Source organism: Callospermophilus lateralis, chromosome X (assembly GCF_048772815.1).
Source record: "Callospermophilus lateralis isolate mCalLat2 chromosome X, mCalLat2.hap1, whole genome shotgun sequence".
Classification (NCBI taxonomy): Eukaryota; Metazoa; Chordata; class Mammalia; order Rodentia; family Sciuridae; genus Callospermophilus; species Callospermophilus lateralis.
In genome coordinates, this window is record NC_135325.1 from 54173860 (window position 1) to 54197679 (window position 23820).

The 23820-nt window shown below is 36.7% G+C and overlaps 1 protein-coding gene across 3 annotated transcripts in view; it reads left to right on the forward strand.

The window, feature by feature from the left end:
* Positions 1-23820, forward strand: part of Ophn1 (oligophrenin 1) — a 370997-nt gene that overhangs the window by 323883 nt on the left and 23294 nt on the right. For all 3 annotated transcript variants that reach the window (XM_077106704.1, XM_077106703.1, XM_077106705.1), the window contains one exon: positions 19070-19217. In XM_077106704.1, coding sequence (XP_076962819.1) covers positions 19070-19217 — 148 coding nt within the window. The remainder of the gene's footprint in view (positions 1-19069; positions 19218-23820) is intronic.

The window sequence follows — 23820 nt, forward strand, 5'->3', positions numbered from 1 at the left end:
TAAAATTTAGCAAGGCCCTAAGCAATTAGTGAGGCCCTAAGCAATTTAGCAAGACCCTGTCTTTCAATAAAATATAAAAAGGGCTGGGGATGTGTCTCAGTGGTTAAGTGGCCCTGGGTTCAATCCCCAGTGCCAATAAATAAGTAAGTAAGTAAGTAAGTAAGTAAATAAATAAATAAATAAACAAATAGACTAATGATTAGAAGTAATACCACCGGTTGTTGAGAGGTTTCAATGAGATAAATGTGTCAAGTACTCTGTACATAGTATATTGACCACCAAATCTTACCACCTCTCCATTCCCTATGCCATAATCTTTTTCCTGTAATGACAGAAGATGAACTTTGTCTTAGCGATGATATTCTCTCATACTCCTTTTGCCTTGGTACCTATTAAGATTTGTACTCAAAAGACACTTTCTTCAAGCCATTATTGACTAATGATTTTCAATAATAGAGAAATTCTTTACTTTTCTAGCTAGTCTGAAATGAAAACACCACTTGAAATCTACCATTCCATTCTTGTAGAAAGTACACAATCAACCATGCTGCACAGATAGTTTTTTTTCTTAACAGAATCAAACTTCTCTCTCTCTATGCCTTGGTATTCTCATCCTAAGGCAACTGGCCAGGGGAATGGAAAGACAATCAGAGCATGAATTATAGACCATAATTCAGGGGAGTATACAGCTGTTTCCTATAATAGGTGCTACATTTTAAGGGGAAAAGCTACCTTGAGCAATAGAACTCTTGGATACTAGTCTCTGTTTACCATCTACTTCCTTGGGGAACTTGAGCAAGTCACTTTCCCTCTTTGGACATCAGTTTTCCCTTAAGTATAATGTATGGGTAGGACTAGATAATATTCTAGAATGTTACATCTAAAAAGGCCTTAAAGACTATGTGTTGCTGAGTCCAAAGACAGACTTAGTGACAGCCCTCTTTTAAAAAGTTGGCTCTTTGAAACAACAGACGTGACATTTTCAAAGTTCTGTACATACTCTAAGCAAACTTAGTGACACACTTGATGTTTAAAGTGGTTTGTGCCAAATGCTAAGAGCTCATTATTTTTGACCCCATTGCCACCTTTGTTTCTAATGTAGTTCAGAATATGGTTTCTGCTAATATAACCAGACCCCAAAAAGCTCAACATAGCATCAGCCACAGTGTAAATGGAGATTCAGTGGAAAGCTGGGATTCATCAGGGCCAAGTATTATAGCTTTGATTTATAGAAAGGCGAGATGTTTTTTGTATAATCTGATATTTGCAACCCTGGAGCGGCATCTGGGGTAAATCTGGATAGTTGTTCAGGTCTGCCAAGATTTCCAAGAGTTGAGTCTGGGTCTCTTGACCTTTGGCAATTGGAAATGACCATCTTATATTAAATTTCTTCTCTTTTTCACACCTAAAGACATGACAGAGAAGAATTCAGAAGGAGAGTAATACGTGACCAAACTTAGGCAAGCAGTTTTTCAGCCCTCTTGCAAGCAGAGGTGATCCTTTTCTTGGCTGTGCCTCAAAGCCCAACAAATGGTATCATCAAGATTTAGTCCTCAGAACCCTTCAGAAGAGGAATTCCCAGGAGTTGGGCTCCTGACTACAACCTGGGCAACAGCCAAGGCCCATCAGAAAAGAATCATGTTCCTTGGATATTGAATTCTCTTACACCATGCTTTTAGAATTTAACTCTGCCTAACATTCACTTAGTGCCAACCATGTACCCAGAAAAGAAGTAAACACTGGTTTGCCCCTACACTCTACTCTGGCCATCCTGAGGATTTCTTTTTTCTGAAATCCCTTGTGAAGACTGGGAGACACCAGGTATCCTAATTATTCTCAGAAGGCAAATCAGTCTGTCTTTCTGTGTCTAGAGTTCAAAGGGTGGGAAAATATGTTCTACCTGATACTGTCCCCACTCAGGGAATGACTTTTGAACTTCACTGTGTGCACTGCTATGGAGATAGTGGAGGGTTAGCCTTGAAGTCAGACAAATCTGAGTTCATATCATAGCCTTCGCACTTACTATCAGGTGACCTTAGACAAGACACACTCTTTATTCCCAGTCAAGCCTTTGGTCTCCAATCTTGTCTAATTCCCCCCCCCCCCCAGTTAGTCTGTGTTGTGTATGAGTTAAGAATGCCTACTTAACTTTTTAGCTATATAAAAATTTATCCAGTGTGCAGAGGAGGACAAATGAGGACTGAGACCCCACCAATTATATCTCCAATTATTCTCTCTTCTTTTAATCCTAAGAAAAGGGTTGGATAGAGGAATCTTTTTGTGTGCTGAGCCTAATGTGCCAGTTAATCAACCATTTTCATCAACCCCAAGTTCTCTTTGGAGAGAAAAGAATTTGTGAACAGTCAATAAATGAATTAATATGTGTAAAACACTTAGAACTATTCCTGACATATAGTAAACACTGTATAGGAGATGACCTTTCAAACCAACTCTGACCCATGGCTTGAACTTGGGACAAGTTTTACCTTCAAATCCATATTTTAGTGAGTCTTCTGGGTCAGCATCTACAAACACCATTTCTACTTTCTTTTATAATCACTGTCACCTCCCCTTTACTATGAGTTTATGAGATGTAGGGGACCTTAGTTTTATATCTTATGCCACCTGGTATTTGGCACTGTAGAAAAGCCCTATACATTGCAAGTTTTGGATTTGTTTATTCTGTTTTCAAAGGGTGGATTGTTATTTCTTTATCCAAACCTACTTATAACTAGTCCTTGATACTCAAAAAGTCAGTGGGGAATTACATAGAGCAGGCTTAGTTTCTTAATTCTCTCTAAATCTCCTTTTCATCTCTAAAAGTTTTCCCATTAAAATTGTGATGACAACAGTAAGTCAAGAGACATTGGGATCATCCTCTCTTCCCTTCCCCCTATCTTAAGAAAAACTATGACATTTTCCCTAAGTGTTCATTCCCAACTCTACAAGTTGCAACTGTAGTTTATAGTCCTGTCTTCAAGGGACTAATGATAACTATTCACTGAGGACACAATCACTAAATTATTTTTTTTTAATTTGTGATGCCAAGGGATTGAACTCAGGGCCTCATGCATGCTAGAGAGGTGCACTGCCATGGAGATACATCCCCAAATCCTTCTAATTTTTTTTGGGGGGGGGTTTGAGACAGGGTCTTGCTAAGTTACTGAGGCTGGCCTGAAATGTGTAATCTTCCTGCATTAGCCTCCCAAGTAGCTGAGATGAGAGATGTGTGCCACCACACCTGGTTGTTATATTCGACATTCTTACTGTATGCCAGGTAAAATTCTAGGCACTAGGGGTATGCCTGTAAAAAAATAATGGCCCTTTTTAAATGAGTCTTATATGCTACTTGGGAGAGACAGATGACAATTTGGTATATTTATTAGGTGGTGATAAATGCTCTGAAAAAAATTGAAGCAAGATTGGGGGGGGGCTTGTTATTTTATAGTACATGGTAAGAAAAAGCATCTGTTGATGTGATATTTAGGCAGAGAATATAGTAAATACAAGACATGGTTGATTACTTAGGAAGAGCAAATCCAGCGATAGTGGTACAAAGGCCCTGAGGCAGAAATATGCTTGGCATGTTAAATAGCAAAGTGCTGTTGTTTTATGTCTCTTCCCAAAGAGAATAGCAATACCATGTAGGTTGTGATTCATCATTAAAAAAAAGAGATATGAAGTGAGTGAGGCCTTTTGGATAGCTCAAAAACACTTAGTAAGAGGAGTAAACAGGTTCTTTCTACCACCACAGTAATTGCCAACATTTGGATAATAAAGTTCAGCCACAAGGTTTTCATCTGTAGGAAGGGTGTCACAATCCATGAAGACTGTAGGGCTATGCAGGCCACATTTTGTTTTCAGAGAGGGCAGAAATCACAGATTATCCACTCTACTTTTCTAGAACTCTCTCATTAAACGAAGTATGGTTTTAAGCATACTGAATGTTTTCTCTGAGCCCTGCCCTGCCTACTAGCACATGGGTAGAACTGATCTCAAAAAAATCTTGTCCACTATCTTAGTCTATTTGGAAGTTTTACTGTAAGCTCTCACTACCAACTCTGGAAATTGGTGAGCTCATATTCATTTTAAGGACTAGGGGGTTCCTTGAACAAGAGCAGGTTGCAAAGAAGGGGTCTTGTCCATAACAAGTGGACAGTTTGTGGAGGAGAGAAATAGATCATTTAGTGTGGAATAGAACTTGAAGAGCCATTAAGTCCACATTCCCTGCTTTGTATAGCACAGAATCACTTCAGCCCCTCTTGTTCCAATCTCAGTCTTTCTCTTTATTCTTCCACCTCTCCCTATCTCTTTCCCTCTCAACATATGTGTTTCTCTCTGTCTGTCTCTCTCTCCAAGGAAACACAGATTTATGTTCTTTTTAGACTTGGTCAAAATTATAATATTTGCCATGTTTTGAGGGCTTAATATGTTCCAGATGAGGCTTTTAAAAGTATTATCTTATTCAGTCATCACAACTCTATGAGGTAGAGGGCATTATCTTAATTTTGCAACTGAAATTTTAAAATGCAAACTGAGCATCAAGTTTGAGACTCACTACAGTTTATGAATGTTGCCCAAGTTTCTATAACTAGTAAGTAGAGAAGTCTTAACACAGCTGAATCTGACTCCAACCTGATAATAACTGTTCTTAATCCCAATAACAGTTGGAGAAGAATAAGTGTGTGATGGGGAGCTCTATTATTTAATAGATTTTAAAGGACTTGATAGTCAAGATTTATCCATTTATTTATTATTATTATTATTATTATTATTATTATTATTATTAAGACTGGCTATTGGACTCAAGCACTCGCTACCACTGAGCTATATCCCTAGCCCTTTTTATTTTTTTTTTAATTTGAAATAGGGTTTTACTATGTTGTCCAGGCTGGCCTCCAACTTGTGATCTTCCTGTTTCAGTCTCCCTTATAGCTGGGATTACACATGTGCACCACAACACCCAGTCTCTATTCATTCCAAAAACTGTCATTGAGTTGTTACCTCTTGCCTATTACTCTATTAGGCCCTAGTTTCTAGAGATGCAAGAGAAAGAAATCTCTGTTCTCAGGAATGTCATGCTATTGGTGTGGAATCTGGACCAACCATTCCTCAGGAAGTAATCCAATCACTACTGTGATGATGTGCATTGGATGTTATAAGCACATGTGCAAATAACTTCTGTTTCTGTCTTGGGAATCAGTGAAGGCTTCATACAGTTGGCAGTGTATGAGGAAAGTCCTGAAAGTCAAAAGTGTGGATTAATTGAGATACAAGTTAATGTTCTCTATTAAGTTCCTCCTGTAACAGAGGACTGCCAAGTTAGTAGTTTAAGTGAGATAGAAATTCATTTTTGCCTTGTTTAAAACTCTAGGTGTGAACATTTCATGATTAGTGGGACAGTTCTGACATCCTCACCACTTTTAATCAATCTCTAGGTCACAGGTAGTATTGCATTTGTCTCCATTTGCCACCCAGAGAAAAAGCAAAAGGAGACAAAATAGAATATAATAGAATGTAGACAGGTTCTGTTTAAAAACTTGATCCAAATGTTTGTATATGTCACTTCAACTTGTATTCTGTTGTTTAAAACTTACATGACCTTACCTCACTATAAGGGAGACTAAGATATAAGTATGGATCTTCAGCTAAACCTCAGTGGCATCCACTAGTAAAAGGAAGAAGGAGAGGATGGTTACTGGGAAGCAATTAGCAGCCTCTGCCATAAGGAGCTGATTTATAGGCATAGAGAACTCTGGATTCACACATAAATGAGAGACTAATGAATTGAAGAATGGAAAGAAACCAAAGAATTAAAAAATAAGAGAATAATGAATTGTAATAATTCACCATGACTGTAGTATAAGGTGAATGTAGGAAATATGGGAAATAAGGGCTGGAGATTACAGGCAGTGACCAAATTATGAAGCACTCTGTGCTAATTGAGGAATTTGAACTTTGTCCCAAAGACAATGTGAAATCACTGAAATATTTTAAGCAGGGAATAACACAATTAAATTTTAATATAGAAAGGTCATTCTATGTGCACTTGGGTAGACACACTAAAGAAAGGGGTGCCTGGAAAAGGAAGGAACACTCAGGAGACTTTTTAAATCAGAAAAAACACAAGACTCCGAACTAAGGCAGTGGCAGTGAGCAGAGGGGATAGATTAGAGAGATGTTAAGGAAGTGTAATTAATAGAAGTTTTTGACTAAATGGAAGTGGGACATGAGAAAGGGGAGGATGTATGGATATTAATATCCAGATTTCTGACCTGGGAATTAGCATTGTTTTAGGTAATAAGCAATTATTAGGAAAGAATTAAATGTGTTTAATTCTAGAAATGTTGAGCTTGAGATATTCTGGGTTATCCAGATGGCAATATTGAAAAGACAAATAGAAATGTTGGTATAGAAATGTGTAGAGAAATCTGGTATTACAAACTGTGAAAGTGAATGAAACTGCTGAAATAGTGAACGGGTTTGATCAGTGAGATCATTAGAGGCCTGAAAGCACAGTCCTGGAGAAGATGAACATTTAGAAGAAGCCAGTGAAAGAGAGAAAGTATTCAGAGAAGTAAGAAATGGACATTCAGAATGGGAAAGGGAAAGGTGTTTTTTAAAGAATATGTAACTATTTCATATGCTGAAGCAAAGTCAAAATAAGATTGTGAAGTGCCCTCGGGATCTGGCATTTTTTTAATATTTATTTTTTAGTTATAGGTGAACATAATGTCTTTATTTTACTTTAAGTTGTGCTGAGGATTGAATCCAGTGCCTCACACATGCTAGGTGAGCGTTCTACCTCTGAGCCCCAATACCAGACCAGATTTGGCAATTTTTGTAAAGGCAGTTATAGAAGGGTGGTGTTGGTAGAGAAGAGGTTGAGGAGCAAAGGAGGTACAAAGCAATGGAGGCCAATCTCTACTGAAAGTGAGGAATGAAAGGAATGTGATGACAGGTGGGGGAATGCTTTTCAGATAGGAGAGACAGTTAGTGTGCATGATTTTGAGAAAGAATATTGTAATAGCCAGGGCCAAAATGGAGGAAGGGCCTTGAGGAGCCATGAAGAAATGAGATACAGAGCACAGGTAGAGGTGTTCCTTTTTAGAAAGTGAAAAGGAGATGAAGTAAGATCTTGAGTGTAAATGCCAATGACTTATCAGTATGTCAGTATGGAGTATGGGGATAGAAAGTTGACTTTTATTTCTAATGACCTACCTTTCTCTGAAGTATGAGGTGGGATCATTTGAGGGGGACATCTATGGGCCAATCATAGTGAATGCTCAGCAGGGATGACAACTGAGCAAGGAGAAATAACAGATGATGAATTTGTTTCCATTATCAACACTTCTTTTGAAGCAATCCAAAGGCATTTCATATTAAATGTGTATTCTGATTACCCGACTGAAAATTTTCAAAATATTTTCAGAAATTCAATTCAGGACAAAAATTTTCTTGATTCCCATCCATACTTATTAATTTTATTCTCATTTGGCATTCCTGTTCACATTTCTAGAGCAGGTTTCTCAACTTTTGTACTATTCTGACATTTGGGGCCAATAATTTTTTGTTGTTGTTATGGAGATTTCCTGTATATTGTAAGATGTTAACAAACATCCCTGGCCTCTTCTCACCAGATTTCAACCCCCCTTACACAGTTATTATAATAAATAAAATATTTCTACAGATATTACAAAATGTTTCTTGGAAGGGCCAGGGCTGTAGCTTAGTGGCAGAGCACTTGTTTAGCACATGTGAGGTTCTGAGTTCAATCCTAAGTATCACATAAAAAAATTAACAAATAAAATGTCATGCTGTCCATCTACAACTACCAAAACATTTTCAAAACAGTGTTTCCTGGAAGACAATATTTCCCTCACTTGAGAAGCTATATTCTGGAGCAAATGGAAAGGTCCTGGAGAGAGGGGGAAAGGATTTATACTATATAAGTACATATATATATGTATATACATATATATGTGTGTGTGTATATATATATATATATATATATATATATATATATATATATATTAATCAGTTGAGCATATCAATTATACATGAACATAGGCATGAAAAATTTTTGACAAATTAGAAAATTGATAACACAGGTTATAAGTGACTGAGCTGAGATTTGAACTCAGGTGTGTTGGATTTCCTAAAGTTTAGATCATTTAGATCATTTCTTAACAATAAAAAACAAATGCATTCTGGATATTAGGGCTCTGTCTGAAGTGTGAGGAGTAAATATTTGTTCCCATGATGTAGGCTCCCTATTTACTTCTCTTATTGTTTCTCTTGCTGTGAAAAAACTTTTTAGTTTAAGTAAGTCCCATTTGTTGATTCTTGCTATTAACTCTTGTGCTATGGGTGTCCTATTAAAGAATTTGGAGCCCGATCCCACTATATGTAGATCGTAGCCAACTTTTTCTTCTATCAGACGCAGAGTCTCTGATTTGATATCAAGGTCCTTGATCCATTTTGAGTTAACTTTTGTGCATGATGAGAGGAGGGGGTTCAGTTTCATTTTGTTGCATATGGATTTCCAGTTTTCCCAACACCATTTGTTGAAGATGCTATCCTTCCTCCAGTGCATGCTTTTAGCCCCTTTATCAAATATAAGATAGTTGTAACTTTTTGGATTGGTCTCTGTGTCCTCTATTCTGTACCATTGGTCCACCCGCCTGTTTTGGTACCAGTACCATGCTGTCTTTGTTACTATTGCTCTGTAATATAGTTTGAAATCCGGTATTGTTGTACCGCCTGATTCGCACTTCCTGCTTAAAATTGCTTTTGCTATTCTGGGTCTTTTATTTTTCCATATGAATTTCATGATTGCTTTCTCTATTTCTATGAGCAATGCCTTTGGGGTTTTGATTGGCATTGCACTAAACCTATAGAGAACTTTTGGTAATATCGTCATTTTGATGATGTTAGTTCTGCCTATCCATGAACAGGGTATATTTTTCCATCTTCTAAGATCTTCTTCTACTTCTCTCTTTAGGGTTCTGTAGTTTTCATTGTATAAATCTTTCACCTCTTTTGTTAGGTTGATTCCCAAGTATTTTATTTTTTTTGAGGATATTGTGAATGGAGTGTTTTTCCTCATTTCCGTTTCAGAAGTCTTGTCGCTGATATACAGGAATGCCTTTGATTTATGCGTGTTGATTTTATATCCTGCCACTTTGCTGAATTCATTTATTAGTTCTAGTAGTTTTTTTGTAGACCCTTTTGGATCTTCTAGGTATAAAATCATGTTGTCCGCAAATAGTGATAATTTAAGTTCTTCTTTTCCAATTTTTATGCCTTTAATTTCTTTCGTCTGTCTAATTGCTCTGGCCAGTGTTTCAAGAACTATATTGAATAGAAGTGGTGATAGAGGGCATCCCTGTCTTGTTCCAGATTTTAGAGGGAATGCCTTCAATTTACTCCTCACACTTCAGACAGAGCCCTAATATCCAGAATATACAAAGAACTCAAAAAATTAGACAATAAGATAACAAATAACCCAATTAACAAATGGGCCAAGGACCTGAACAGAAACTTCTCAGAGGAGTACATATAATCAATCAACAAGTACATGAAAAAATGCTCATCATCTCTAGCAGTCAGAGAAATGCAAATCAAAACCACCCTAAGATACCATCTCACTCCAGTAAGATTGGCAGCCATTATGAAGTCAAACAACAACAAGTGCTGGCGAGGATGTGGGGAAAAGGGTTCTCTTGTACATTGCTGGTGGGACTGCAAATTGGTGCGGCCAATTTGGAAAGCAGTATGGAGATTCCTGGGAAAGTTGGGAATGGAACCACCATTTGATCCAGCTATTGCTCTTCTCGGACTATTCCCTGAAGACCTTAAAAGAGCGTATTACAGGGATACTGCCACATCGATGTTCATAGCAGCACAATTCACAATAGCTAGACTGTGGAACCAACCCAGATGCCCTTCAATGGATGAATGGATTAAAAAAATGTGGCATCTATACACCATGGAGTATTACGCAGCACTAAAAAATGACAAAATCTTGGAATTTGCAGGGAAATGGATGGCACTAGAGCAGATTATGCTTAGTGAAGCTAGCCAATCCCTAAAAAACAAATGCCAAATGTCTTCTTTGATATAAGGAGAGCAACTAAGAATAGAGCAGGGAGGAAGAGCAGGAAGAAAAGATTAACATTAAGCAGAGACATGAGGTGGGAGGGAAAGGGAGAGAAAAAGGGAATTGCATGGAAACGGAGGGAGACCCTCATTGTTATACAAAATTACATATAAGAGGTTGTGAGTGGAATGGGAAAATAAACAAGGTGAGAAATGAATTACAGTAGAAGGGGTAGAGAGAGAAGATGGGAGGGGAGGGGAGGGGGGATAGTAGAGGATAGGAAAGGTAGCAGAATACAACAGTTACTAGTATGGCATTATGTAAAAATGTGGATGTGTAACCCATGTGATTCTGCAATCTGTACTTGGGGTAAAAAAGGGAGTTTATAACTCACTTGAAGCTAATGTATGCTAATGTATGAAATATGATATGTCAAGAGCTTTGTTGGGTTTTGAACAACCAATTAAAAAAAGAAAAATAAATAAATAAAATCTTATTGCTCTATTAAAAAAAAAAAAACAAATACAATCAGGTGTGATGGTGCTTACCTGTGATCCCAGCTACTTGGGACACTGAGGCAGAAGAATTGCAAGTTCCAGGCCAGCCTCAGTACCTTAGAGAGACCCTGTCTCAAAATGAAATTTTTGAGAAAAGCTGTGAAAGTATTTCAGCAATAGAGCATTGCCTAGTATGTGCAAGTCTCTGTGTTCAATCCCAAGTACCACTCATATACATAAGAAGACAAATACAAAAACTAGACAAATACACGTGAACACAAAAATACATAAAGCAATTTGTGAACAATGGCATCATACTATAGTAACTATTCTGTAAGCTGCTTTAAAATATTTACTTAATAATTTATATAAATCTATATTACCATTTTTTAAAAATTTTAACTGGCACATTAAAACATAAAAAATATACATATTAACATTGTACCATGTAATGTTTTGATACGTGTATATATCGCATGAAGTTTAAATTAGGGTAAGCATGTTTACCTCTTCAAACATTTAATATCATTTATTTATGGTAAAAACTTTGAAAATTCTTTCTTTTACCTTCTTGAAATATACAGTGCACCATTATTAACATACATTCACCCTTCTGCACAAACAGCACACTAGAAAGACTTATTCTTATTTAACTATAACTAATTATCCATTGATCAGTATTTCCTCATACCTTCCACCAAACTACTCTCCCCAGCCTCTGCTAACCACCATTCTAGTCTCAACTTCTATGAGATCAACTTTATCAGAGTCCACATATGTGTGAGATCATGTGGTACTATCTTTCTGCATCTGACTTATTTTGCTTAACACGATCACCATACATTTTGCTGCAAATGACAGGATTACATTTTTTTGTGGATGAATGGTATTCTAATTAGTATAGATACTACATTTTCTTTATTCATTCATCAGTTGATAGATATTTAGGTGATTTGTGAATAGTGCTCCAGTGAACATGGGAGTTTAGCTGTCTCTTCAACATAATGATTTAATTTCCTTTCAATATATAATGAAGAACAAAGCACCATCCCAGCCAGACTTACAAAGGTGACTATTTTACCTAGTCCTTTGTCAGTTCAGGACAATATCATTTTTAATAAATAGTATTAGTCTAATAGGAAAAATGTGATATATTGTTCATTTAATATGCAGGTTTTTATGATTACTAGTGAAGTTGTTTTTATGTTTATGAGCTGATTTTGTTCTTTTTAAATATGTTTTAATGCCTTTGTCCATTTTTCTATTTTAGCTCTTAATCTATTTCTTACTGATTTCATATTAACCCATTGTCTGTTAAGTATATTGCAAATGTTTTCTCATTTATTGCTTACCTTCAGAAATTTTAATGGCATATTTCATATTAAAGAATTTATAATGTTTATAAGTCACAGCTGCCATTATTTTCCATGGTAGCTCATATTTCTAATTTGTTTTGATAATTTTAAGTTTTATTTGGAAGTCTAGTATGGAAAATTGGTTATCCATTTGATAAAATTAGAATTATTTCTTTCTCACACCATAAACAAAAATAAATTCCAAGCAAGCATTATATATGTCTAAACCTGAAAGTAAGAAAACAGTACTTAAAATATAGGAAAACATTTTTATGATCTTAATATAGAGATATTCTTGCTAAAGAAACATTTACAAAGAAACAGCACTCTTAAGATAATTGGTGAGTGTATAAATTGTTATAATAATTTCTTAAACAGCTTTCTAGAAGTATAGAAGTATGGTTAACATAAAATAAACATGCATATTTAAAATATTCAATTTTATAAGTTTTGACATATACATCAAATATATGTGTATATATAATTATATATATTGTATATACAAAGTGTTTTGCAAAATTTTATATTCTAATAAGTATGTAGTAGTCTCTCACTATGATTTTAATTTGCTTTTCTCTGATGTCTTTATGATATTGAATACACACACACACACACACACACACACACATGCACACACACACATACACCTACATCTTTGCCACAATCAAGATAATGAACATGTTCATCTTTCCCTGCAAAGTTATGAGCTGATTTTGAGGTGGGTACTTCCCACGTACCCACCTCAGGCAACTACTGATGAGCTTTCTGTCAATATAGATTGATTTGCATTTTCTGGAGTTTTATATAAATGCAATCATGTACTATATACTTTTTTGGGTTTAGCTTTTTTTCATTCAGCATAATTATTCTGAGGTTAATTCAAATTGTTGAATGAATCCCTAGTTTGTTCCTTTGTTTTGCTAAGTTGTTTTCCATCACATATACATAATTTGGCTATCTGTTCATGCATTGATGGTCATTTGAGTTGTTTCCCAATTTGGGGCTATTATAAATACAACTGCGCTGGGCGAAGTGATGTGTGCCTGTAATCTCAGTGGCTCAGGGGACTGAGATAGGAGGATCACAAGTTCAAAGCCAGCCTTAGCAAAACTCACGTGCTAAGCAACTCAGTGAGACCCTGTCTCTAAATAGGCCTGGGGATGCGGCTCAGTGGTCGAGTGCTCCTGAGCAGGTTCAATCCCTGGTATTCCCCCAAAGAAATAATAAATTAAAATAAAAATAAAATCAACTGCAATGAATTCTTAGGTACAAGCCTATAGTCCTGTATTCTCTTTAGGTACATAATAATTATATGTTTAAAGTTTTTAAAAAATTGTCAAGCTATTTACTTAAGTAATTGTATCATTTTATTTTCTGAAAGAAATTACAAAATCCATGTTAATTGTTTATATGTTTGGTAGAATTTTCCAGCTAAAATATCTAAGCCTGGAAATTTCTTCTTCAGGAGTTTTTAAACTATGAATTCACCTTCTTTAATTATCTATTTCATTAGGTCATTTTTAAAATCCAATCTTTCAATGTACCATTTTATATTCCCACCAGCAATGAAAGTATAAATTGCTTCATATCTGCTGCATGGTGGTACAGGAATTTTTTGCAAAATTTTTATGTTCTAATAAGTATGTAGTAGTATCTCACTGTGATTTTAATTTGCATTTCCCAGATGTCTTTGTGATATTGAATATTTTTATGTTAGTCATGTATATGTCTTACTTATTTATTTAGTTTGTTGTCCTAGACTAGTCCCTGTTGCCCTCTCTTAGCCAGAAGAAGATTTATGAAGCTATTTTTGATCTTTGCAGGGTGCAATTTGGTCTTTTATATCACAACTATAAATGTCTTTTTTTTTTTAACGCAGCAATTTCAAGCACTCTTTTAGGTGCTAGAGGAACCACTGTGGATAAGGCAGAAAGCTTTTATAAAGCTTAAAATTTTATCAAGAGACAGGCAACAAACTAAATAAATGAGTAAAATATGTAAAATGGTAGAATTGATAACACATGCTAAGGAGAAAAAAGAAAAAGAACCAGGAAGGAAAAACAGGAAGATTTGGGTAGAGGGAGACATGTTAACTTTAGATAGATGAGGCCTGAAAAGCCTTATTGAGAAAGGTATATATGATAAGAATCCTGGAGAATGGAGAGAGCAAGAGCAAATTTTATGGATATGTGGAAGAAGACCATTCTAGGTTGAATAAATAGTACAAAAACCATGGTATGTTGGGGAATAGCATGGAATATTCATAAAAAAAACTATTATAGTGCCCAAGCAGATGCTCACAAGTAATAGCTATTTAGAATACTATGACCGGGAGTATGACCTAGAACTATATGTCTCAGTGCTGATCTTGCATATTTATGTCATATTGTCTCTTCCTTATAACCATGAGACATATACTGACTTTTCCTTTCCACTATTGTTCCTTGCCAAGGTCCAGCTTTTACACAGGTTTACTATGCATTTCAAATCATGTAATTTCTGTTTTGACTTTTGTATACTAGGATGTTGGGTTCTAACATTTCTCTTCACACTAATTTTTGGGATTGATATTGTTATTCTCACTGGCTGGCAACAGTGATTCCCTTCTTTCTTCACCATATGTATGTGTCATCCCAAAGTGGAGGCACACAGGCCAAAAGGTCAGTCTCCCTAGGAAGTGGAAAATTCTTAAATTCACATGAACTACTATAGAAAAATTCTAATTACAGCTCTTCTTCACTCCTCCAGCACTCTATATAGTATCCAAGACACTTTGTTTTAACTTTTTAATTATATGTTACTTTTATTTTTTTGAATAGGTAGGCAATGCACTGTGGTATGAAATTTTAAAAGAACAAAATTATATAGGAGAGAAAAATAAGTTTCCCTCCTTATTTTCCCCAGCCAATCATTATTTCTGCCTTGAGACTAATGATGTAACCAGATTCCTTAGTATCTTTTCAGAAATATTGAGTGCCTATGTGTATATGTTCATGAGGGTATGTTTACTCTTCTTCTGCATTGCAGTCCCAGATGATAAAAAGCATCTTTTCTTTCCAGGTTTTATATTTTCACTTTTCCACAGCAACTATATGATACATAGGTAGGGGCCTCAAGATTTTCTTCCAAGAGTGGCAAGTTGAACAAACAATTCTGTTTGGTTTGGTTAGATGTTCAGCCCATGAAAAATAGGCAAGATAATTATAGTTTTATCTCTTTTTTCCCAATAGATTTTTATTTAACCTTTTTAGTTATACATTAGGATTTATTTTGACATAATTATGAAAGCATGAAATAAAATTTTCTCTAATTCAGTTCCTAGTACTTCCCCTTCCTTTGATCTCTTTCTTCTACTGATCTTTCTGTTATTTACTTATAAGGTTTTTTTGTTTTTGATTTCAGTTAGTGTCTTGTGGAAATACTTGAAAGCGAGGTTCACTGTGGCATATTCACGTATTATGTAGGAAAGTTAGGTCAGATACATTCCAGTCTTCTTCCCTATCCAGTCTCCTCCTCCCTCCCCATCAATCCCCTTAATCACTTTCAAAAATCATTCTTCTACTTTGCTGAGGATTGAATCCAGAAACTTTATCTCTTTATTGAAACAATCTTTCACTTCCTGTATTTTCATCTTATTTTTTCTATTACTTTTTCTTTTAGTTTATTGATCATTTTAACTATGAACTTTCTACTTTCTCTGACATTTCTTCCACTGTAATGCCAATGGAGTCAGTTGTTGAAGTGTTATGTATTGTTTGGGGTAGTTTATTCCCTTGATTTTTAATATCACTTGTATATCTATCAATTTATTGGGGTGGTTTCTGCTGCTTTTAAGCAAGGGACTGCTTTGTGAACTTCTTAAGAGCCCTGGGTTTGGTGAATATCCAGGTGTAGATACTTAACTCATATCATGACCTTTGCTGATGCCAATATAAGCACCACTTTGAGGGAAGCCCAGAACCCTATTCACTACAATCAGTTCAGAGCCCAGCCACTTACAATTCAGCCTGATAAAAAGTGAATGACTTGTAAATATAGTGCTTCACCAGTTCCTCTATTACAGGTATAAACCTGTAGTAAAAAGTTCTGGAATGCTTTGAAAATTAGTTATTAAATATAGTGAAATTGCTGTAAAATTATACAAGGGCTGAAAGGGAGAAAAATGGGAAAAAGAGATTTTAAAAATTTTAAAAAAAGAAAAGGTAGAAAAGAATAATACTCAGTAAGGTAAAAAGGGTTAAAAAAGGTGGATAGGGGTATTTCTGGTACTGGCAGACAGTGTGAGTGGGAGAGTAGCAATTAAGAGGGTCAAGTATAAACTATGGCTAGGAAGTCAAAGATAGAAAGAATGATTCCAATTAGTGCTTTAAACCATTAAAAGAAATACGTTTACATGGGTTGAAGGTACAATAATGGCTATTAGGGTAACAAATCACAATCAAGATAAATAGTAATATTCATGATCAAAGTTGATGTTTGAGTTATTTATAGTATAAACCGTGCCAAGATGAAGAAAATTCTTTTTGAATCTTGGTTTGGATTTCATTTTAGGATTTGGGACATTTTAAAAATATCCATCATTATTTGTCTTCTAATTCCTCCAGAGATTCCTGGGTAGAGGAGTCCCTCCCCTAGATTCTTTTTTAAATTTCGATTTGTTATTTATGACAATAGAATGCATTACAATTCGTATTTTACATATAGACCACAATTTTTCATATCTCTGGTTGTACACAAAGTAAAGTCACATCGTTTGTGTCTCCTTATATATAATAGGGTAATGATGAACATTGTGTTCCACCATCTTTCCTATCCCTGTTTCCCTCCCTCCACTTTTCCCCTTTGCCCTATCTAGAGTTCATTTAATCCTCCCATGCCCACCCCTCCATAGCATATTATGGATCAACATCCTTAAATCAGAGAAATCATTCAGCACTTGTTTTTTGGGGGATTGGCTAATTTCACTTAGCATAATATTATCCCCTGGTTTCTATGGACCTCCCACTGGTCTGATTTGTTTTGTCAGCTCAGGGACCTGTGGCTGACTGCATTGAGTATGTGGAGTATGTGAAGTTGTGTCTGTTGGTTGTTTCTGTTTTGTGCAAGAGTTCAGGACACAGGGCTCTGGGCTATTGCTGCTATTGCTGTGGGTCATCATATACCCACTCCCCTCTACAGGATCGTTTTCATGAAGGCATAAAGCATAATGGCTGTCTGCAAGCACAGGTCCTGTGGTTGTGGATTCTCCATGGGGGATCTGTGGTACAGATCCTGGCCTATGCAGCTTACTGGGGTACTGTCTTTACCACTGAGTAAAGAGATTTCAGCTCACTCACCTAGGTTCCAGTTTCCACTGCCCCAGGCTGTGAAGGATGGGCACGGATTCCCTCTGCTGACTGTGACTGATGCAGGGTTGAGACAGAATCAAAACAATGCCCTTGGGCTGGGGTTGGGGCTCAGTGGTAGAGCACCTCGCACATGCAAGACCCTGGGTTTGATCCTCAGCAGCAAATAAAAATAAATAAGTGAAATAAAGGTGTTGTGTCCAACTACAACTAAAAAATAAATGCTTAAAAAAAAAGAAAACAGTGTCCTGTCACTCAGTACATGTGCCCAAGGGTCAGCTGCCTTGGACCCAGGCAAATGTTTGCCTTGACTGATCTCTTGTTGGCTTTGGTAATGGTCCAGGCCTCTTCCCTTTAAGCTTCCTGAAAACTCAGGCAACTTCTCATCCCAGCCTTCCACCAGCTGCTGCCATGATCTAGAGAACCATCACTCTATGCTGCTGGATATCCGGGAAGCTTCCCTCCAGGATGGCCTTATGCAGACTGTGACTGCAATCAGGGACAATCCCTCTAGGCTTCTTAGAACTCAGGCAACTCCTCTCTGTGTCTCATCCCAGGGACAGCAGGCGGCAGCAGCAGTTCTAATGGCTCCCCTTTCCTCTTTCTTCTGCTTGCTGCCAAAACTGTCTTGCTGCTTGGATCTGAGCTTTCAGTTCTGCCGCTGTGTGTGAATTGCAGGTGTCTGCTCTGTCTCTGCCCAGCCTTCCATGACAGCTGTACAGAGTGCTGATTTGGGCGAGCAGTTCCTGGGTTGGTTGTTCCACCCTGCTCCCCTTTTTCATGGTCAGAGGGAGGGGTTTCAGCAATTTTGGGCTAGTAGTGATCCCTCTACAAGTTCTTTCTAGAGGGATCCTTAAGAGAACCAACTACCCTCTAGTTTAACTTGCTTCTTTCTGGAAGTGGGGAGAATGCTGTGTTGATTTATGGGGGTGACTGTTCAGCTCTGGGCTCCACAAAATGGCTGTGGATCCTGGCATGGCTTTCAATTTATGATTTGGTTTTATACTGCTTGATCTGCTTCAAGGACACCGCTGTTGCTGCCATGCCTTTTTTTTTCTGCCTTTCTTTCCAAATGTTGTTAAGGGAGTGGACTTTGTGCTTTTCTGCTCCCTCTTTCTCTGCCTGTTGTCCCTCCCCATTTCTCCCACCCTGTTCCACATTTGGGGTTAGGGAATTCTGTGCTTATTTTCTACTCTGGTAACCAATCTTCAAGTCTCTCCAAGTCTTGGACATTATAATATTGAGTCTTAGAACATTTATGTCTCCCACCTGTCAGATCAACTGTTCCTTCACTGCCTCCTTTTTGTGTTTTTGCTCTCAGAATCCACTGCCTAGGTCCATTCTGCCATATGTAGGACTCTCAAAAAGCATCTTAATAACTCTTTGCCTCTGATTTTTATCATATCCTGTGAGGTAGGTGGTATTGCCCCTGTGTTACAGAAGAGAACACAGAGGCTCAGTGAAGAGAAATTACTTCCCTCAGGTCTCCCAGGCAGAAAGTAGAAAACCAGGACTGATGTTGTAGTCTTTTGTCTGCATTCTTTGTTTCACACTAAGGAGTGTTACATTTTGTTTCATAAACATGGGAAGAGATATCTAAACACTTGCTAGTAGAATGGTTTAGAAAGTCCCCATAATTCATTTAACCATATTAGCATATTTACAGCAGACCCTAAGTGTAATGTTAGCAAACATCAGGTGGTAGGCAGTATTAGGGACAAAAAAACTTGATATAATTGCCTCCTGGATATCTTCCTTATCCCTCCACAGATCTATTTGGGTCCACCTGAGGAGAACACTGCACCCCCAGTGCCTCCACCTCGAGTGACAGCAAGAAGACACAAACCAATCACAATTTCAAAGCGATTACTGCGAGAAAGGGCGGTTTTCTATACTTCTTCCCTGGATGAAAGTGAAGGTCAGTACTCATATTCACCCTTAGCTTCTAAATGGTGATTAGACACAAAGAAGTTGTTGAGGGGCAGAAGTGGGGGTGTGACCATTTTTATCCATGCAAATATAAGCCTTTCCTGGCTTCTAGGTTTAAAAGCATCTTGGAGAAGCAAAGCTTATACTTATTCCCAGAGAGGAAATTACTTTTTTGATTTTGGATAGGACAGGGATGACTTTGTAAAAGATGCTACCATGATCCTTTCTTTATAAGATCAGTGGAGGATTCACAATATTCTTAGATCTGTGTGTCTAATACATGGAAATGCATAAATCAGATGCTTTCTGAACATGCTTAGGTTTTAAACTCATATATGGCTAACATGGATTGAAAACCTACTATGAGCCAGGTACTATGCTAGGTGCCCAGTATTTATTCCTAAGGAGCTTCTGGGATAAAGTGAAATACATGTATGTGAACAAACAAATGCCAGTCAGTGGAATAATTGCTAGGAATGAGACTCTAAACATTCTACATGGACCTATGCCCCTCCCACCACTATTCCACTGAGAACATTCTTGCAAAAGTCACTAATAATCTCCATGTGATCAAACCAAATAGCCACTCTATTATTCTCCCCTTACTCAGCTTATGAGCAGCATTAGATACAGTTGACTACTTCCTCCTCCTTAAAACACTGAACTTGGTTTCCAGGACACCAACTCTCCTTTTGCCTTGCTAGATATTCCATCTCAGTCTCCTATATGGCTTTTCCTTCTCTCTGTTATATTCCTATGTGATTTTATCCATTCTTTTGGTCTTATTTTTTAATTTATTCTGATTTGTTATACCTGATGCCAGAATGCAATTCATTTCATATTACACATATAGAGCACAATTTTTGAAGACACTGATTGTAAACAAAGTAACACCATTCGTGTCTTATACATGTACTTAGGGTAATAATGTCTAACTCATTCCACCATCATTCCTCCCACGTTGCCCCCATCTTTCCTTTCCCTCCCCTTTGCCCTATCTAAAGTTCCTCTATTTCTTCTATTCTCCCCACCCCCAATCGCCATTATGCATCAGCATCCTCATATCAAAGAGAACATTTGACCTTTTGGGAGGGGGGATTGACTTGCTTATTCACTTAGCATTATATTCTCCAACTTCATCCATTTATCTGCAAATTCCATGATTTTATTCTCTTTTAATGCTGAATAGTTTTCCATTGTGTATACATACCAAATGTTTCCTATCCATTCATCTACTGAAGGGCATCTAGGTTGGTTCCATGATTTAGCTATTGTGGATCCTTCTGTTATAAACATTGATGTGGCTGTGTCCCTGTGGTATGCTGTTTCTAAGTCCTTTGGGTATAAACCGAGAAGTGGGATAGCTGGGTCAAATGGTGGTTCTATTCCCAGTTTTCCAAGGAATCTCCATACTGCTTTCCAGACTGGCTGCACCAATCAGCAGTCCTACCAGCAATGTATGAGTATGCCTGTTCCCCACACCCTCACCAACACTTATTGTTGTTTGTATTCTTAATAGCTGTCATTCTGACTGGAGTTGAGATGAGATCTCAGAGTAGTTTTGATTTGCATTTCTCTAATTGCTAGTGATGTTGAACATTTTTTCATATGTTTGTTGATTGATTATATATCCTCTTCTGAGAAGTGTCTGTTCCGTTCCTTGGCCCATTTATTGATTGGGTTATTTGTTTTTTGTTTGTTTGTTTTGTTTTTGTTTTTTTTGATGTTAAGGTTTTTGAGTGCTCTGCATATCCTAGATATTAGTGCTCTATCTGATGTGCTTGTGGTAAATATTTGCTCAGATTCTATAGTCTCTCTATGTTACCTCACTGATTATATCTTTTTATGAAAAGAAGCTTTTTAGTTTAAATCCATTCCATTTATTGATTTTTGATTTTAATTCTTATACTACAGGAGTTTTATTAAGAAAGTTGGGGCCTAATCTTACATGATGGAGATTTGGGCCTACTTTTTGATCCATTAGATGAAAGGTCTCTGGTTTAATTCCTAGGTCCTTGATTCTCTTTGAGTTGAGTTTTGTGCATGGTGAGAGATAGAGATTTAATTCCATTGTTATATGTGGATTTCCAGTTTTCCCAGCACCATTTGTTAAAGAGGCTATCTTTTCTCCAATGTATATTTTTGGCACCTTTGTCTAATATAAGATAACTGAATTTATGTCCTCTATTCTATACCATTGGTCTACAGGTCTATTTTGGTGCCAATACCATGCTGTTTTTGTTACTATTGCTCTGTAGTATAGTTTTAGGTCTGGAATAGTAATGCCACCAGCTTCACACAGTCTTTTGGTTTTAAATATCATTTAAGTGCTGAAGATGATTTCTAGTTTCCATCTGTAGGATGTTGTCATCTCAAACTGTTGTCATCTCAAACTCCCTGCTGAACTGACTCCCTTGGATGACTCGTGGGCATTTCACATTCAAAATGTTCAAAACATAATTCTTGATTTTCTACTCCTCCTTTACCTGCTCCTACTCCCACCTCTCCTCACCCCAGTCTAATTAATAGGCCACACCAGTCTCCTGATCGCTAAGGTTAAGAACTTTGACATCATCCTTAATTAGTCTTTTCCGTTTTTCATCATATCTGATCCATTGGCAATTCCTATCAGCTCTGCTAAATAAATTACATGCTAAATCTTTCTGCTTTCCCATGCTACCATCCTTGCTGAGCCTACATCATCTCTCACCTGGTATCCTTATTTGCTTTTTTGCCTGCCTCTAATCCATTCTCCACAGCAGCCAGTTAAATAGACATCTGGTGAAAATGTATATTGGATCTCATCATTCCCTCTGCTGCAAACTTTCAGTGACCTCTCTTCATTTTTAGCATAAAATTTGCATTTAATGCTGTGTTATATGATCCTTACTTATCTCTCTAACCTTCATTTCTGTGCTTCCTGCTCTCACTGTCCCCTTTGCTTTCTCTGTGCTAATCCCATTGGTCTTGCTGTTCCTTATAGATATCAAGCTTAACTAAGTGCCTTTGCATTTGCTGTTCTCTTTACCCTAAGTAGTCTTCCTCCAGAACTTCACAGGCCTTACTCCTTTATCCAGAGTTTGTCCAAATGCTATCTCCTTATAGAGACCTTCTCTGTGTATTCTAGTTAAATAATCTTTTCTCCTCATCCAATCACTGCCTATTTCTTTATACTACACTATTTTATTTATACACCTGCTACTATTTATTGACACATTTGTTTCCTGTCTTTCCTGTTAGAAAGTAACATCTATTTTATCACTAACCCTTAGAATATATTACATGTATATATTGCAAGTATTCATGTAATAAGAATGAATGAATGGATATGTAAGGAATAATGAAGAGTAAGGGATTACCTAGCTTAATGATCACTTTCATACAGAAGTTAGAATGTTAATCAGGAGAAAGTGGAAGGGAACATTGAATGCTTACTCTGTCCTACAATAATTTCAGTTTTATGGTATAAATTTATTTATTTATCCATGATGTCCCCAAACAGAAACTCTGTACCAGCAGAATTTTTTTATACTGTATCTCTAGCACCAGCACAGTACTTGGTACATAGTAAGCCCTCCATAATTGAGAATAATAAATGAATGAATTGGGTGTCAGTAGACCTAAGACTGAACTTCATCTTAACCACTATCCTACTGAGTAAAATGAGCTAGCCATTTTCTCTCTCTGGGTCTCAGTTTGCCCCTCTGTGTGGTGAGGGCTTTGTGCCAGAAAATCTCCAATGAGATCACCCAGTCTAGACATTTTTAAGAACTTTTTTAGACTGATATATAATTTAAATGCCATAAAATTCATTCCTCTAAATTGTACAGCTCAGTAATTTTATTACATTTTGTACAACCATCTCATTCCAGAACATTTTCATTACCATATTTTCCAATTTCCATTCCCCATAACCCTTGACTGTTATAATCTACTTTCTGTCTCTACAGATTTGCCTATCCTGAACATTTCATATTAGTTGAATTATATACTATGAAGATGTTTGTGGCTGACAAATCATTTCACTTATTATAATATATTCAAAATTTATCCACACTGTAGCATGTATCATTTATTCATTCTTTTTTATTGTCAAATAATATTTCATTCATCATTTGATAGTTGAGTACTATTTACTTTTTTAGCTATTATAATGCTTCTATGAGCATCCATGTACAAGTTTTGTGTGAATGTCTTTCAGTTAAGTATATACCTAGAATGAAAATTTTGGGGTCATATGGTTACTCTGTATTCAAACTTTTAAAGAATAGCCAAGCTATTTTCCAAGCAGATACACCATTTTACTTTCCTATTGGCAGTGGTTGAGATTTCTAATTTTTCTGCATCTTCACCAACACCTGTCATATCCTGACTTTGATTCCAGCCATCCTAAGTGGATAAAAATCCATAATCTCAATTAATATTTAACATTTATGTGTGAGATATTTATGTGGAGCTCTCTTTTGTAGGGCAAGCATTGGAAACTCAAAAGAGGGTTATTTTACAAGTTAACAATAGCTGCTAAGTGACAGAACAGCAATTTGTACCCATCTATCTTATCCTAAAGTACTATTACCTACTATTAAAAAATG